This window comes from Carassius gibelio, chromosome A7 (assembly GCF_023724105.1).
Source record: "Carassius gibelio isolate Cgi1373 ecotype wild population from Czech Republic chromosome A7, carGib1.2-hapl.c, whole genome shotgun sequence".
NCBI lineage: Eukaryota > Metazoa > Chordata > Actinopteri > Cypriniformes > Cyprinidae > Carassius > Carassius gibelio.
Genome location: NC_068377.1, coordinates 23470126 through 23487527, shown reverse-complemented (window position 1 = coordinate 23487527; position 17402 = coordinate 23470126). Strand labels below are relative to the sequence as shown.

At 36.0% G+C, this 17402-nt stretch overlaps 1 protein-coding gene across 1 annotated transcript; it reads left to right on the top strand.

Moving 5' to 3' along the window:
* Nucleotides 1-4031: 4031 nt before the first annotated feature.
* Nucleotides 4032-10535, top strand: LOC128016871 (tubulin polymerization-promoting protein family member 3-like). The gene is made up of 4 exons (XM_052601730.1): nucleotides 4032-4217; nucleotides 7410-7607; nucleotides 7811-7964; nucleotides 9672-10535. The coding sequence occupies exons 2-4, from the start codon at nucleotides 7420-7422 to the stop codon at nucleotides 9861-9863; spliced, it is 534 nt and encodes a 177-aa protein (XP_052457690.1). The 5' UTR covers nucleotides 4032-4217; nucleotides 7410-7419; the 3' UTR covers nucleotides 9864-10535.
* Nucleotides 10536-17402: the final 6867 nt, after the last annotated feature.

Sequence of the window (17402 nt, the reverse complement as noted above, 5' to 3'; positions counted from 1 at the left end):
CTGAAGTTTATTTACCAACATCTGATGTATGACATCATTGGCAGTTACTCTTGTGATTTTCTTTCCTTGAGAATGGGGCTATTGTTTTGGTTTTGAAAATAGCACAGATGAGATGGATCCTGTTCCCTGACCAGCTGTATAAAATCTTTCAGACTTTCCTTCCTATCCTGCTTTCAAAGCTCAATATCACGTTCTGCTCCTACATCCTTTTAATGTCAAGCTACTATAAAACTGTGCTGCCTATTCCGCTTTTAAAATCCTTCTTAGGTATATTAACATTTTCATAGATATATATTTTTTTATAAGCCTTTAAAATATGTTTAAAAATGTACTATTTCAAGGACGACTAGTTGCGATTTCTTTTTGGTCTTGGATATAGTCCTTGTAAAACCCAGGTGGCTGTTTCTGCAGTGCTGTGTGCCCACAGTAACCATGGCTTCAGGACACTATAACATGGTAACAGTTATACATGTCAGTCAGAGTTGCTCTGCTGAAGAGAGGCATGCAGCAGAACTTGTGACAGGACTCAGTGACAGCAGCAGCAGTATTACTGACAGAAAGCTTTTGGCTGGAGACAGGAGCACACTGCACGCAATTATTCACCACAGACGAAGAGCTGAGTTTTCAGAATTCACCTTGGCTGGTTCATAATGTGTTCAAACTATTGTCAGTCAAACAGATTTATAGACTGTTCTGATCATCATAGTCAAACAAAGACCTTATTATGACTTGCATTGTGACATCTCATGAATTATACGGTGCACACTGATGAAAATTTTGCTTTTGTTGTCCGTATGGGATAGTGAGATCAAGGGATTTGATATTCAAAGCTCCAGCCATGTTAGTTTTTTTTTTTTCATCCTACAACAAGCAGGCCCATCAAACGTTACCCTCACATATACTGTACACCAGCAAAGTAATACATATAAAATGTCAAATGTAAAGTATATTATCGTACAGCTCTAATCTGCTAAATGCGACTATTATAAACGTTAACATCATGATACTCTAAAGATTTTGAAACAATGTGTTTTGTTAAAAGTACTAAACAAACTAAATATTGACAGCCAGCTATTTTAGCACTACAATTAGTGGATATTGTACTGTAAACAAAAACCCAAAATCAGAGGCAAATCGGTGTTCGCTTGTGTTCGAAATCAAGTACATTAACTGAGAGAACCGATGCATCGCCGATGCCTGAGAGATCTTCTATAGTCCTTAACCAGATAAAAATGGAAAGACAATAACATATGCTAGCAGCAATAGTCTCTATGACAACAGTTAAAACAAAAGCTGAAATATTTAGTGAGTGTTTGATGCCATTCCCACTGCTTGTGTTCATTAAATCACAGCATTGTTGTGGACACCAGTGGTCACTGCTGGACAGATAGATGCAGTACTAGATTTTCCAATGGTTATACATACAAGCAGACTTCGAAAACACTTTACACACTTCATATTCGGTCACATGCAAAAACCAGCTAGCCTAATGAACAGTCAATGCGGACATAAGAGTTGATTCTTTCCATTATACATCAAACATGCAAAGACACAAACCAGCAGCTCCAGACCTTTGGTTCTGAGGTGCACATCTGTTTCCTGTTGGCTATGGTTTTCTCTACTTTCACAGTGTTAAATGAGTGGATGCAGAGACATTCGTTTGCATAGAAAAGCAGCTAAGTAAAAAGCTAATGAGAAAACTGGATATTTTTGGATTGCGGCTGGATTTTGGATTTGCTGACCACTTCCTCATATGCACAATGAATCATGCAATAAAGAGCAGTTATGATAAAATATTCCAATTCCATGATGCATACTGCATTAAAACCACCTTTGACTGGTCAGCTTTCATGTTTTTAATTTGTGAGTATAAAACTGATTTGTTGCTTGCTAAAATAATATGGGTGATAAAGAGGTGCTGCGAGTGGGAGGGTAAAACAGGATATGAACTGAAATTCTGTGGTAAATGCATGTCATGTCCCGTCTCTGATGTGCTGAAATGCTGTAGTGCAAGAATTTAGTCTGCTTGACATGTTGTGCACTGTAAATATTACACTACGGCAGATACTGGACCGTTCACTTTCTGCGCGCCATTTTCTCTGTGAAGTTTGATATCACAACAATGTGTTTCCATGACAACTTGCATACACCCACTAAACGTGTCAATCATCAAAAGGTCATAGAGATATACAGTGTGTGTCTAAGCCACTGAATGTGTAACAGACATCACTCAACACTTTATTGAAACATAAAAGTTTAACAGGGCTGAGTGCATGTCACACATCTATGGTCGAAATCATTATTTTAACAGAAAGAAATAATCCAATCCGGTATGTTCCCATATTAAATGATAATGTCTACAACTGTGTGCGCTCCTGAATATTTTTTTGTTTTACATTTCAGAATCTGAATGTTTTTCAGGGTAGCGTAGAATAGGTGGGTGTTGTTTATTGGCTCAGTCTCTTAAATGTGACATGAATGCAGTGGCTTTCCACTTTCAAAGGGGGGTGCCACTATAATATATTTTTTTTTTAAACACTGGTTCTCAGTCTTATTGACCTGAAGGCCCCCCATTTTCCAACACCATATTCAAAGGCCCCTCATATTGGACAAGATATTTACTTTGGTATGTCTGCTGTATTTACGATGAAGTTGTTTGCTTTTCAACTGATGGCTTCCCTTCATGTAGGAAACTTTATAAAACCGAAATAAAATGAAGACACTTTATATTTCAGTGTTTAAATGCTGACAAACGTATTCTTAGTTTTGATGGCTTTGATCGGTAAATGAACACAATGTCTTGTTCCCTTCCTCTTAAACACACACCACACACCCAATGTATTGCCGTGGTGTGTAGTTTTTCTTTTCCATAGCAAGTCTCAGTGCTGTCATCTGTAATGTAATCAGGTCAAGTGAGTGATGAAAGATGATTTCATTAGATCATTATTTAGAATGGCAACACTCCAAAGTTTTTTTTAAAGAGAAGTACATGCATACAAAAACGCTAATAACATTTTTTTTTTGCATATCCACAATATATTTGCAATATTTAACCAATAATATTTTAATTTGTTTATTTTTTTAAGTATTTTCTTTAATAAATCTAGCATATTTATTGAAATATATATATATCAATATATTGACTTTATATTGATTCTACTTATAACACATCTACCTAAATAAATACTTGGACATTAAATGGTTTAATTATTTTATTAGCTTAAATAGAGACAGAGTATGACCATTTCCTAGATGAGCAATGGTAATCATTGAAAAATATTTGAATCCTCAAAGCTTCTGTTGACCAAAAAGAATCAAGCATGCCATAGCGTTTAAAGCAGCATGCAATGAAAATTAATTTATTTCCTAAATGCATGCTGTTGACCTCTGAACAATTTATCAGTGCATGTATTTATTTATTTTTTATTTTTATTTTAATGCTAAAATCACTTGATGATGTATGTCAGGTTTCGATCATTTCGTTTGCTTAAACCCAGCCTCTACAATTGACTGAATTGTAGAAATGACATAGTTCCTGAATGTCCTTAAAATAGATTTTTTGCCAGATTTGGCTTGAGCACTTCTGGGGACCAATCTAGTTCGAAGGTGTAGCTAAGTATGGACACACACACACACAGGCAGTATTGGATGAGCATTCTCACACACGCATACTAACACATGCATGCAGTGCTGGATGAATCGCATTCCTCGCTCTCTTCTTACACATTCACACCACTGAATGAGTAGCATCTACATACAACAACAGCAATGGTAAAACACAAGATGAACACAAACCAGAAAAAAACAAAAAACAAAAAAACAAACAAACAAGTGCCACACCCTGGACAGTGTTTCAATCTTTTTCTGGCTTCTCTATGTTGCTGTGCTCAAGTCTCCAATTCACCCCGACTGATAAATGACCCTGGTCACTACAACTCGAGTAGGCTCTCTTTCTTTCTCTCTCTCCTTCACACACACACTCTCTTCCTCTCTCTCTTTTATTGCCATCCCTTAATGTTAAACAGGACGGCTCCATGGATACAGGAATAAACAGATGATAACAAGCCCTCACCCTTTAAAGTCCATTTCAGAAGGGAGAAACAGGAGAGACAGAAAAAGAGAGAGAGAGACAGAGCAGGACAGGATAGAAGTTGTGCAGACCCGGGAGCGTGTGTGCGTGTGTGTGGATTGCCTGCAGCTGGAAGTCAGTAGCACAGGTAAGAGAAATTTTACTGAAACTAATGTGATAGAATGTCTTCATATACAAATGCAGTCTGGTAAACATGCATACATGGACTCATCTTATTCGTTATATGCATGCACACAGAAAATCATATGGACCCATAATACACCATGCATCAGCAGCTGTTGTTTACATTTAGAAACATGCCTTATATGAGTATGGCTGCACAGTACAATGTGAATTCAGTACATAAGCTTACATAAACACATAGTGGTGTTATTTCAAGACACATGACATATGCTACAGATTTTGCCAAATTTGAAGCAAGTTTTAAATTTGCAATCATTGCTATGAGAAACTGTGCTGAATGGAATACTCGTCATGGCTTTTTTAAATTGTTGTTGGCATGTTTCCCCCATAAATAAATAGCACAGAAGTCAAACTGGGTAAAAATATAATGTTTTAATTGCAAAAATGAATTAAAAATGTAGGAATTTAAAACTTAAAATGTTTTCAGTGGACAGTGTAACATGTTCTGACTGCAACATCTGCAGTGTGACTGAGGGCCATCAAGTGCCAGAAGATTAAATCATGTTCACTTTGGATAATTATAACTGCCATTAATTAAAATGATTTAGATTGCAATTATTTATAGGCTAAATATATTACATGATGTTTTCCCAGTGGCAAATTGGCACATTACGATGCCATTCATATCATAAATGTTGAACAAAACACTACTGATATCATCAGGTTAATTACAGGGTCTGTCTTCTCAAGTAAACAGTCGTTAAGTTGTCTTTAAAACATGTAACGTTTTATTGTTTGTGAAGTGATTATCATACTGTATATTAAATCTGTTATACTTCAGTATGAAATCCAGGTTTAGCTATAAATCTCAAGGGCTGAAACAGATGATTGTGATTTGCTCGTAAAGTCTTCAGGATATGCCTTTGTTATTTTGATGGGTCTACTGTTTGTTTGTGTGTTTTGTCTGGATGGGTGGATACGTGTGTCTCTGTTTCCGTCTTTAATACAATGGTTTCCATGGACACTTCCACAAAGTCTTGTCCTGAGTGAGGGGATCTCTTGGGAGGTGGGCAGTGTGTGCTTATGTGGACGACTGCCTGTGCATGCGTGTTAGAAGGGTGAGGCTCACATTCACAATGATGTCTTTATCCAGACGCCTGTGTGTGCATAACCTCAGCAGCAGCTCGCACACGATCCCTCACACACTGTATTAAGGAAATTCACAGCACACGCATGCAAAATGTTAAGCATGATGACTTATAAAATGAGATTACTTCAGTTGTTCAGTGATTGAGGAACCGTTTGATGATTACAACGTGGTGCGACAATTTTGGGATTCATTCTTCACAACAAATAGGAAATACCTTTATTTTTATTCAGCAAGAACACATTATAAATGAATCAAATATGACAGAAAATAAATGTATAATATTATCAAATATTTCTATTTTCAAATAAATGCTGTTCATTTGAACTTCACATTCATCAAAGAATCCTGATAAAATTTATCAGCAAAAAAAAAAAAAAACTAAGCAGCACAACTGTTTTCAACATTGATTATAATATAAGAAATGTTTCTTTAGTGCCAAATCGGCAAATTGGAATGATTTCTGAAAGATCGTGCGACTCTGGACTAACAGCTGCTGAAAATTCAGCTTTGCTATCACAGGAATAAATTACATTTTCAAATACAGGAACATAGAAAATATTTCAGAATATTGCTGTTTTTATTGTATTTTTGATCAAATAAATGCAGCCTTGCCGAGCATTAGAGACTGTTTGATGTGTGTGTGTGTGAGCTGCGGAGACTTACAGATGGCTGAAGCAGTATGAGCTAAAGCCAGGGCAAGCACCCACTGCTGCTGTACACTCATCACCTCTCCATGAGGCCATCGGCTGCCAAACTTCTGACATCCATCTGAAACATTCCACAATAACTCCGAGACACATCAGACCATCCACACACCTACTCTCACCTCCATTTACAATGGCTGTATTGTGGAGACACACCAAGAACGTCTAGAAGTCTAGGCCTCACTTCTGAAATTCCATGTTATCCAAACACATTCACAGATCCTTTGAAATTGCAAGTCCATGCATTCTTGTACTTTACATCACCAATGCCAATAATCCCATTTATATCTGAAAGTAAAAAAGAAACATGACATACAGCCAAGTATGGTGAACCATACGTGCTCTGCATTTAACCCATCCAAAGTGCACACACACAGCAGTGCACACACACCCGGAGCAGTGGGCAGCCATTTATGGAATTGATCCCAACGATATTGTTCCTCTGTGTCTTTATTGTTATAGTTGTGCTGTGAACATCCTTAGTAGAATTAGAATGATTTTTAAAACTTTATCTTTATAGTAAATAACAGATTTTCATAGTGACTGACAGGGCACTTCATCACTATGATACATGATATGATACTGTATCATATGATACATGATTTTGTATCATATTAGGAAGCTGGCTGAGTTCTCTTAACAGCACACTAAAGAAAAAGAAAAAAAGAGCAAAACTACTAAGGAGAGAAAGAGGCCATCTGAAAATGTTTAGTAAATTCTAATATCAGTATGTTTTTGTCTTTTGTGAAGTGTCTTTTGTCTGAAGTGAATAATTAGCCGTCTGCCGAGTGCTCAGTCATTCCAGCCTTTAAATTTTACACCGTGCTCTGTTGCTCCACACACACCCAATGTGTTACTTTTGGCTGGTTCTTTAATTGGTATTTTATTCATTCGGGCCATTCAAAATGCAACGGAAAAGAGGGTGACCTGCTGAAGAAGTTTTTTCCAAAGATCTGTAACAAGAATACCATCAGTGAAATATCTCAAAGCCAAAATCACAGGACAATTTAGATAATGCAGATAACTTGGATCAGGCAGAAATGCTAAATCAGAGCAAAAGATGCTTTGTTGTCTGGACTCAACCTTATCTGTACAACCTGAGGCTGTAGACATTATGTGTGTATACTGAATAATACACATCTGAGATTCCTATCAGATAATAATGCAATGCAATGCTTCTTTTTTAAAGTGTACCACATTATTCTGTCATTTCTTTAATATCTTTAGTCTAATTAAAACGTGATCATGCCACAATTGCAGATGTTTTATTTGGACAGTTAATACATCTCTTTTTTGTGGGAAACTGTTTCATGGGTTTATAGTCTTACTATTTATTTGGCAGAATACCCAATATGGCAGAAAGCACAGAAATGGACCAGCTTCTGACCTCCTTTAAGAAGTTTGCTGTTCATGGTGACACCAAAGCCACTGGAAAGGAGATGAACGGCAAAAACTGGGCTAAACTGTGCAAAGACTGCAAAGTTATTGACAGCAAGAATGTCACCGGCACTGATGTAGATATTGTCTTCACAAAAGTCAAGTGAGTTTTTTTATAATTTTGTGTTCAGATGGCTATTTAAATCTTAATATACCTTGTTTTTTTGTTTTGGTTTTTTTACAGTGCATGCAAAATAAACCACATAAAATGTTAAGTGTAAATATTAATATTTTCATAGAAAAATAAACACTGTACTGGCAATGTAACAGAAATAATGAAAAGTTTATGTTTACCATATTATTCAGAGCAAAAACATCTCGGGTCATAACATATGAGGAGTTCCAGAAAGCTCTAGAAGAATTGGCCCCAAAGAGGTTCAAAAATCAAAGCAAAGAAGAGGCACTGCAGTCCATATATAAGCTAATCGAGGGCAAAGAACCTGCCAACGTCGGTGTAACGGTAAGCCAACCATTTGAAAACAATCATTTGAGGCATGTGAAAAATAAATGTGACTATACTGTGCATCAAAATCAGTGTTGCCATTTCAAAAAAATTGTGATATATATACTACCAAACAAAAGTTTTGAATCAGTAATACTTTATAATAATAAATTCATATTTTCATTCTGCATAGATGCATTAAATTGATAATAAGTGACTGATCGGTAAATACATTTTTAATGTTACAGATTTCTATTTCAAATAAATGGTGTTCTTTTTAACTTTTGATTTATCAGAGAATCCTGGAAAATAATCACTTGTGTACCTTCTTGAGTACCAAATCAGCATATTAATATGATTTCTGATAGATCATGTGAGACTGAATTCTGGAGTAATGGCAGCTGAAAATTCAGCTTTGCATCACAAGAATAATTTACAATTTAAAACATTTAAATAGAAAAACAATTATTTTAATATTTTAATATTATTTGCAATAATAGTTGACAATAATAATGAAGTGACTGTATTGTTTTTTACTCAAATAAATGCATTGAATAATCCTAAAGAATAAAGCAAGAAGACAGAAAGGTTATCGGTGTGCCATTTCATCCTACTTCACTGCAAGTCAATTCTAATGACATCATCCATTCAGTTACTAGGCTGCATCAACTTCTTTCAGAAATATATTTGATGTGACAGGAATATGGGAGTGTATTGCCTGAATATTTGCAAATATAAGATGAACTAAGAAAAACAAAGTCTGCCAAGCAGTTGTTGCTCATGATGCTTCTTCAACGCTGCACAAATTGGATGTCTCCTGTATCTAACACATAATTCAGCCCATCTGTAGATGTAGAACTCTCTATGAACTCAGCTGGATGTGTCATTTGGATGTGATTAGTGAGACACCTACAATGAATAGTGTTGGTGGACCTCCAGAAGCAAGACTGCGAAACACTAATAAGGTTCTACTACATCATTCCTCAGACGGTTCAGCACTTCGAGGGCAGTAACAAATCAAACGATATTAAATCAAACCTGGCAACTAGTTAAAAGTTCAAAAGAAGTTGCAGGAATATGTGATGTATATGTGGAATTCATTCAATGAAGAAAAGGCTCTGCTGAGGCAGGCTGAAACAGCCTTGTGCAGATCATCTGATTAAATAAAAAATAATAATTTGGTGTGCTGTAGCACATATTATGGGTAATTTCTAGTTCCATTTTTATTATATTTTCCATTTATGATATCACTGTTATTCCTACACACACACACACACGTTTGTTTTTGTGAAAGTGGGGACATCCCATAGATGTAATGTTTTTTTATACTGTACAAACTGTATATTCTACGGCCCTACACCAACCCTACACCTAACCCTAACCCTCACAGGAAACTTGCATTTTTACTTTTTCAAAAAAACAAAAAAACACTTCTTTCTGAATGGTTCATAAGCATTTTGAAAAATGGGGACATGGGTTATGTCCTCATAAGTCGCCCTCTCCTTGTAATACCTGTGTCATACCCATGTCATTATACAGAGTTGTGTCCTGATATCATATGTCACAAAAACAAGAGCGCGCACACACACACACACACATATATATATTACTCTGTGTATTGCTCTCCAGCTTTGACAGATATTGCTGTAATTCAATAGTTTTATTAATTTCCTTATTAATTTGTGTTTTTTGTTGTTGTTGTTGTTGTTGTTTTAACCATTTTAGAAAGTGGCAAAAACTGGCACCGTGGATCGGTTAACCGACACATCTAAATATACGGGCTCACACAAGGAGCGCTTTGATGAGAGTGGGAAAGGCAAAGGAAAAGGTGGACGGGAGGAGATTGTGGAGCACACTGGCTATGTAGGGGCCTACAAGAACGCTGGGACTTACGAGGAGAAGACGAAGGCCAAGTAAGGCCACACTGTCTCCATGTCAACAAGCTCTGAGCTTCATCTTTATTAGCACTTAGGTCTGGACCAAACCCAAACTTGAACTTTGACCTGTAAAATCAAACAGCCACTATGCAATGTAACACAGGAACTGTTGTAAATGTTTGTCTTTAAACATAATACAGTGGGTTTCCATTAGAAGGTTGAAAGAATAGTAAGAAGGAACTGGTGAGGACTGGTCTAACTCCTTTTATGCAGATCAGCATCTGCTGTACAGTATGTAGGATTTCAGGTGAAAATCTCAAAGAGCAAGCATGAAGACAGCTCTTCAAGTGGGGAAACAGATAAGTGGTGTATTTGATGTTTTTGTTTAATAGTTACGAGAAAGGTGCATCCAAACGTTGCAATGCTTCAGACTGAGAAGCGAAACACAGTAAGCCCTTTAAGAGATTTATTTCTTCTAACATGTGTATTGATGGACCTGCGTAATTGCTTTCGTTAAGTTCTAACAATATTCATTGCTGAAACTTGTCAAAAAATGTCATTCTTCAAAGGATAATGGTAAACCAGCTTTATTTGTGTATTAGCTACCCTTCTCTTATTATTTCCAAAAATGCATTGTCATATCTTTGTTTTAGTTAGTTTACTGTGTTACTGAAACTGGAAACTGCCTTTCTATAAACCGTTACTAAATGACTTTTGGTGTGTTTTTTTGTTTGTTTTTGTATTTTAGTCTATTTAAAAAATAATAATAAAGCACATTAAAAACAACTGCAGTTGATGCATCATGATGTTGTTAAAAAAATCAACTTGGACGTCTCTTGTCATTCCTGGTTTTGTAAGATTGAAACCTCTTTCTTTTTTTCTTTTTTTTTTTGCCTTGTTTAGTACTTGCACATAAAATGTTCTTTAAACCTGCCCGTGCTTCCTCTCATAAACCTAACAAAATGTGCCAATGTAAAGACGGTAAACTTCCAAAAATAGTGGTAGCTACAATTATTATTTTAGTAAAATTGTGGTTAAAAAATTATAACACCAAACACTTAATAACAAAGTCAAAAATATGTTTTCTGAACGCTATATATTGTCATAGCCTATTTACAATTTCACACAGCGTGAAAGACAAATAAGCAACCGCAGCTTCAAAAACAAGCCCAAAACAAGCCCAATATTTTTTGATAAGCTATTATCATCAATATTATTTATTATCAATTACCAATAACTGAGCCTGCAACATATTACATTTCAACAATTTGTTTAATCTGAAAAGCAAAAACATAAGTTATTTTACAAAAATCAGCAAACTGCAACAAAGCAGGAACAAAACTCATCTCCAATCACCTGTGAGGATTAGAGAGATGGGAAATTAGAAAAAATACAAGAGCTTCAAATGGGACATATTTATAGCCTACTAAAATATTGTCTATTCAAACCAAATATACTCTAAGTATTAGCATGCTATGCCTACTTTTTTTTATTATTATTATTATTATTACAGTGATAATTAATACATTACAAAAACATTGTAAAAATAAAACATTAAGCTACCTTACAGCGTATAATACGCGGACTTAGCAACTATGGTAAGTCTAACCTGAGGGACAGACAGGACGTCGACGCTGGTCCCTCTATTGCCATGGCATCCACACCATAGACAAACACAACAGCCCGGCACCTGGCTCCGGCAGCCTTCCCTGCCCTCTGTGTGTGTGTAACCAAACACACTGGTTCATGGCAACGTTTGTTTGGTTCATCTCCTTGGAAGCGTTTAATCAAAAACATCTCGCTCCATTCCAGCTCGAGTCTTTGTAGCTCCTGTGACAAGTTGATGAATGGTATCGCACATATCGCCTTCGGTCAACTTCAGTGCTCGCAGCACGCTGCAATCAACCGGTTGATTAATTGTCTGTTAACATGAGCTCCAGAGCCCGATCAGGCTTGACTGCATTTGAATTTGCAGGCTGATGACTGCCGCGCGCTTAGAAAGGCCGCCAGCTCGCGCGGACTCGAGTGCCTCTAGACCGGGGGAAGGACGTGACACGATGACGTAATGTTTAAATGAACGTTCATTCACACTAAATAACAACCCAGTTTAATGGCTGATTACATGTTTTATTTCGAATTTTTGGTCCGTCTGCGATTTGAATACAGTCATACAATACGTTATTACGTCGGCTATGTCTGATTTGGTTGTTGCTCTGCAACTCTTGAGAACCATTAGACTGTATTTCCCCTGGATATCAACAAATGAACCTTGTGGAACGATAAAAGTTTACTGGGTAAAGGCTACCTTTTTGAAGTTAACTTGAATTTTGAACCAACCCACCTGTTCAATATTTCGCACGCTTATATGCCATATTTGTCAGAAAGCCAAATATGAGTCAATAATGTCTCATTCATGCTGATGTTCTCAAATCTCAAAATAATATATGTGACAATTAGTAATTAGCAAGTTTCTGAAATGATAATCATATTAATTGATACTGATGCTCTTGTGTCTAGACTTATATTATTTTGAGGTTATAGGTCTATATCACTTAGCAGGTAGTTAAACAATATGTTAAAAATGATAATCACGTCATTGGGCTTGTTTCTATAGTGAAATATTAAAAGATAAAAATAAATAAACATAAAGACACAAAAACATGATCCAAACAGACGTTACTGCAATAAGAGCATAGGAATCTTCTACAAGTCCATGGATGAGACAAATGACTCGACTCGATGGTCCCACCTTGTGGCACTTTTTAGAACATTTCTCTAAAACATGCTTTTTTTTTTTGTTTTTGAGTGAATGAAATAAACATTTCATTTCACGTGGTTTATACAATTTATTTTTGAAGAGACCAACTTCACTGCCATTCAAATATTTCAAAAACATTTCGACAAAAATAAATAAATAAAGTTTTACTGATCACAAACGTTGGAATGGTAAAGTATAATTCTCAGATACTGCATGCATGAAAAAGCAGAAAGCACAAATTAAAGTGCACAAATATGTGTGGATGTAGCTCAGGTATGAATAAGAGTACCAATATGCTCCAAATTCAATAATAAAGGATTTTACCAGACAACAGATTATTATATCAATGATAATACAAATCAATGCACTCAATATTCAATTAAGGGTCATATGTGCCTTTAATGAATCCTCTGTGCTGTTGCTAACGCTGTGATTTGTGTGATTCATTAGTGTACACTTTATCTTACAGGTGTTTGACTCCAAGAAGAACCCTTATGATACAAGCAATTCTGGTGTTTTTAATACATATGTTAATACCTTGAGGGTTGTACATTCTGTAAATCAATTTTTGTGGTGTTTACAAGAAAATCAGAAATTTGAAGGAAACAAAATAAGTAATGAAAAAATTGTTCTGGAAAAAAAAAGAAAGATGAGCAGACAATGGGTCTCCAGAAAAAAAAAAGTGTGCTCATGAATTCATGATAAGCAGAAATAGCTTCATGGACTCCACAGATCAAGTAGACTACTATGCTGTAAGAAGAAAACACTGTCCTGTAAACCTAGTCAAAGGTACGGAAAAACCAAAGGCCCAGAGAGTGTCTCTCCAACCTACCTCCAAACCTGCCTGTGCTGTCCAGCTATCATCCTTCTTCACACTGATCTTCAACAGATCCCTGGAGCTGTGTGTAGTCTCCTCCTGCTTCAAATGTTCCACCATCATCCCTGTAGGCTACCCAAGAAACCAAAAATCATAGGAATTAATGACTACAGACTTGTTGCTTTAACATCTGTCGTCATGAAGTCAATTGATAGACTGGTGCTGGCCTACATGAAGGACATTACTGGACCCTTGCTAAACCCCCTGCAGTTTGCTTACTGACTCACACAACTCTCTGTACCCACCTCCATCAGTTGATCAACAGCTGACAGACAGACAGACAGCAGCTAGTGAGGCTGGGAAAACTCACATCCAACAACCGCACCATGAGCTCCTCAGGGCTGTGATCTCTCCCTTCTGCACTTCTTCTTCTACACAAATGACTGTACCTCCACTGACCCCTCTGTCAAACTCCTGAAGTTTGTAGATGACACTACTTCATCCAGGAAGGAGACGAGTCTGCTTACAGACAAGAGGTTGAGCAGCTGGCTGTCTGGTGCAGTCACAAAAACCTGGAGCTGAACACGCACAAAACTGTGGAGATGATAGTGAACTTCAGGAGGTCTCCCCCTTTTCACCATCGTGGACAGCACTGTTACTGCTGGAGAGTCATTCAGGTTCCTGGGCACCACCATCTCTCAGGACCTGAAGTGGGACTCCCTTGTGAAAAAGCCCAGCAGAGGTTGTACTTCCTCCATCAGCTGAAAAAGTTCAACCTGCCACAGGCACAGATGACACAGTTTTACTCAGCTGTTATTTAGTTGATTCTGTGCACTACAACAACGGTCTGGTTTGGGTCAGCCAGCAAATCAGATTTAAGAAGACTGCAACGGACTGTAAGGAACGCAGGACGGATCATTGGAGTGTACCTGCCCAACCTTCAGGACTTGTACAACTCCGAAGTGAAGAAATGGGCATGTGACATCATCAAAGACCCCTCTCACCCTGGACACAACCTGTTTGCACTTCTCCTCTCAGGCAAACGCTACAGATCTCTGTGCACTAGAACATCTAGACATAAAAACAGTTTTTCCCTTATGCCATCTCCAGCTTATTAAACTGGTAACACATAAATCATTACCTATGTTCTGTAATCATTTCTCTAATTCATTTTCAATCTTTAATTATTGGCTCTTTTTCAAGTATTATGTAAATACATAATACATATCTCTTTATTTATACAGCTGCATATAGAGTAAACAATGTACAAATCTGTAGATAAATCTACTGTTCCAGATTCATACACATTATTATTATTATTATTATTATTATTATTATTATTATTAATTGTTAAGGCTTACTATTTAATTTTTTTTTCTGTATGTATGTGTGTACCAGCACAAATTCCTCATGTGTTTGGACACAACTGGCGAAAAAAAAGGGAATTCTGATTCTGATCATTATATGACTTTCACAGTTCATTCCTTTTTTTATTTTTTATTTTTTTTTACAATAAACATGGTCCTGCCTATTCTTCAAAATGTGTGTTTTCGTTTTAGGTGTTTGCTATGATTAGAGCAAATGTACAATAATACTGCTAGTATTGGCCTACATTACTTTGTTCATCTCTTCAGGCCACTTTCTCCAGCTGATAGCCCAGCTCTGCAAATATGATTTTGGGCATGTAAATAAACATATTTTCAGTTAATGTCCAGATACCTAAGAGAGAAACCTACCAGATGACCTACCATGTGACCACCCGAGTCCATATCAATTTCAGGGTTAACATTATAAATAATAATAGAGTCCTTAAATCACTAGTGTGTTTATTAAAAATAATTTTCATTTTAGTTTAAGTATTAGAGAAGATTATGATTTCAAATCAGTATCATTCTTTATGTAAGTGCTGTCACTGGACAGCAACAATGAGGTTAAAAAGGTCATAAAACTTATAAAAGCATTTTGTTGTGCATCTGTATTATTTTGCCATTACCTTCTTAGTGTTACAGTATTTATTCATTGTAATCTAAGATATTGTGTATTTGTGTTTCATAGTGCTTGTTATCCTCCACCATGACTCCAAGCAGCCATATGTGTATTGTTTCTGCTGATGTGTTTGTTTGTGTCCTCTGGGGATCTCACTGTATGTGGCCTGCAGGGGTTTTCCCATGGTATGCACACTCTCTGTGTGCATGTGAACCTGATTGCATGTGTGTATCTTAAGCCTGTATGCATGTGAAAACAAGTAGGCTACTATATAAAGTTGTTTTAACAAATATAAAAATGTATTGCCTAATGGTAAGTGTATATGTGAGCCATGGAGTTCTTTGGCAAGTGTTGTAAAAGTGAAGTCCACCATCAGCATACAAACAAACATTTGTGATATATATACACATACATACACACACACACGCACACACACACACACACAAAAAAAAAAAGGAAAAAAAGAAAAAACACACTCCGTCACAGTCCGGCCCTGTGCATGGCAGTCATACAAACAGAGCTCCACAGTCACCTATTCCATTTTCATGGTACACTGAAAAATATCCATTCATTTTTCATATTGCCCTTATTGCTTTTTATTATGCTTTTTAATTAACAGAGTTTTATTTTTGCTCTTAAGTAGAATGTTAGACATTTCCTCTAAAATCTGTTTTTAATCATACTTTAGGATGATTTTGTTTTGGGTACCTATTTGGACTATATATAGAGTAAATACATTTTTTACAGGTTCCCATTCTAACTGGCTACCTGGCAGTTCAGTTGAATCTGTGAATATGATTATTCTACTGCAGGTAGAAATAGTAACGTAGTAATGTTTAAATAGTAACAATATTATGCCATACAATAATTACATTTTGTTAATTCCCATTGGCCATATGTGAGTAATTAGTAATTAGAAAATTCTAATTTTTATCTGACTGCCATTATCCATTTACTGGTTTTCAGGTACACCAGGATGAAGAGATGTTTTGTCAGGTAGACCTACCAGAGTAGTACATTCTGAAGGTTCGAAAATAAGCAAGAAGAATGTGCCACTGCATTTCTCAGTGCCTCTCCTGACAGCTCACTGAGACCTGAGCTGGTAAAAAGAATGAATCAGTCAGTTCAAGTTGTCTGATGGCAAATACTTTACATTTGAAGACTGTGGAAAAGTAAAAATAAATAAATAATTGTATTAATATGAAATGTATTAACATTATATGACATAGTCTGCCTTTCCCTTTGAATTTCTTGATAATGAAATGATAATGTTAATGAAAAATGTTAGAAGAAATGCATTGTTTATTATATTTCTTTATATATTTAAGCCCTAGAAGAATAACTGATGAAATTATTATCTTCATAAAAACAGCTGCCTCTTATACTTGCAAAAGGCAATTAGCCTAGTGTGAGCAAAAGCGCTTCCTTGTGTGTGTGTGTGTGTGTGTGTGAATTCCTCTCTGAAAATCATTTTGTGTCGATATGAAGTTAGGATGGCTTTAGTATGGATTTGTAAGTTGACATTTGTCACACATTTAAGCTTAAGTTCTGCTGTAGACCTTTTTTTGTTTTGTTTTGTTTTTAAAGAAGATAATCAGCATGATACATTGTGCTTTTTCAATATCTATTTAATATTTTTTTATTTAATTTTCTTAGAGTTTTTTTTTTACTTTAATTAAGCTTTAATAAGTCCAGCTTTTAAAAAAAATTATTTTAGAACTATTGACTCATAATATCATACATTGTGTGTTTTCTGAGAACATTACTTTTTATTTATTTATTTATTTATTATTACATTTTTTTTTTTTTTACAAAATATGTAAATGTGACCAATTAATTTATCTAACATGTTATAGCGTGTGACAAAATCAGACAGAACATTTGTTTTTACCAAAGGCTAACGTTTTTCACAGGTGCTTCCAATCATAGTTCATTTCTTTTACTGTCTATGGTTCATTCACGTTAGTGTTTATGTGCCTACAAACAACACGCGGAAGGGGGCGACACTTCTCCGAGGG

What these genes read in the sequence shown, in the direction of transcription:
- LOC128016871 (XM_052601730.1), top strand. Translation starts at nt 7,420, where the DNA reads ATGGCAGAAAGCACAGAAATGGACCAGCTTCTGACCTCCTTTAAGAAG. An exon ending in ATTGTCTTCACAAAAGTCAA is followed by an intron (nt 7,608 to 7,810) that starts GTGAGTTTTTTT and finishes CATATTATTCAG; the next exon opens with AGCAAAAACATCTCGGGTCA. An exon ending in CTGCCAACGTCGGTGTAACG is followed by an intron (nt 7,965 to 9,671) that starts GTAAGCCAACCA and finishes TAACCATTTTAG; the next exon opens with AAAGTGGCAAAAACTGGCAC.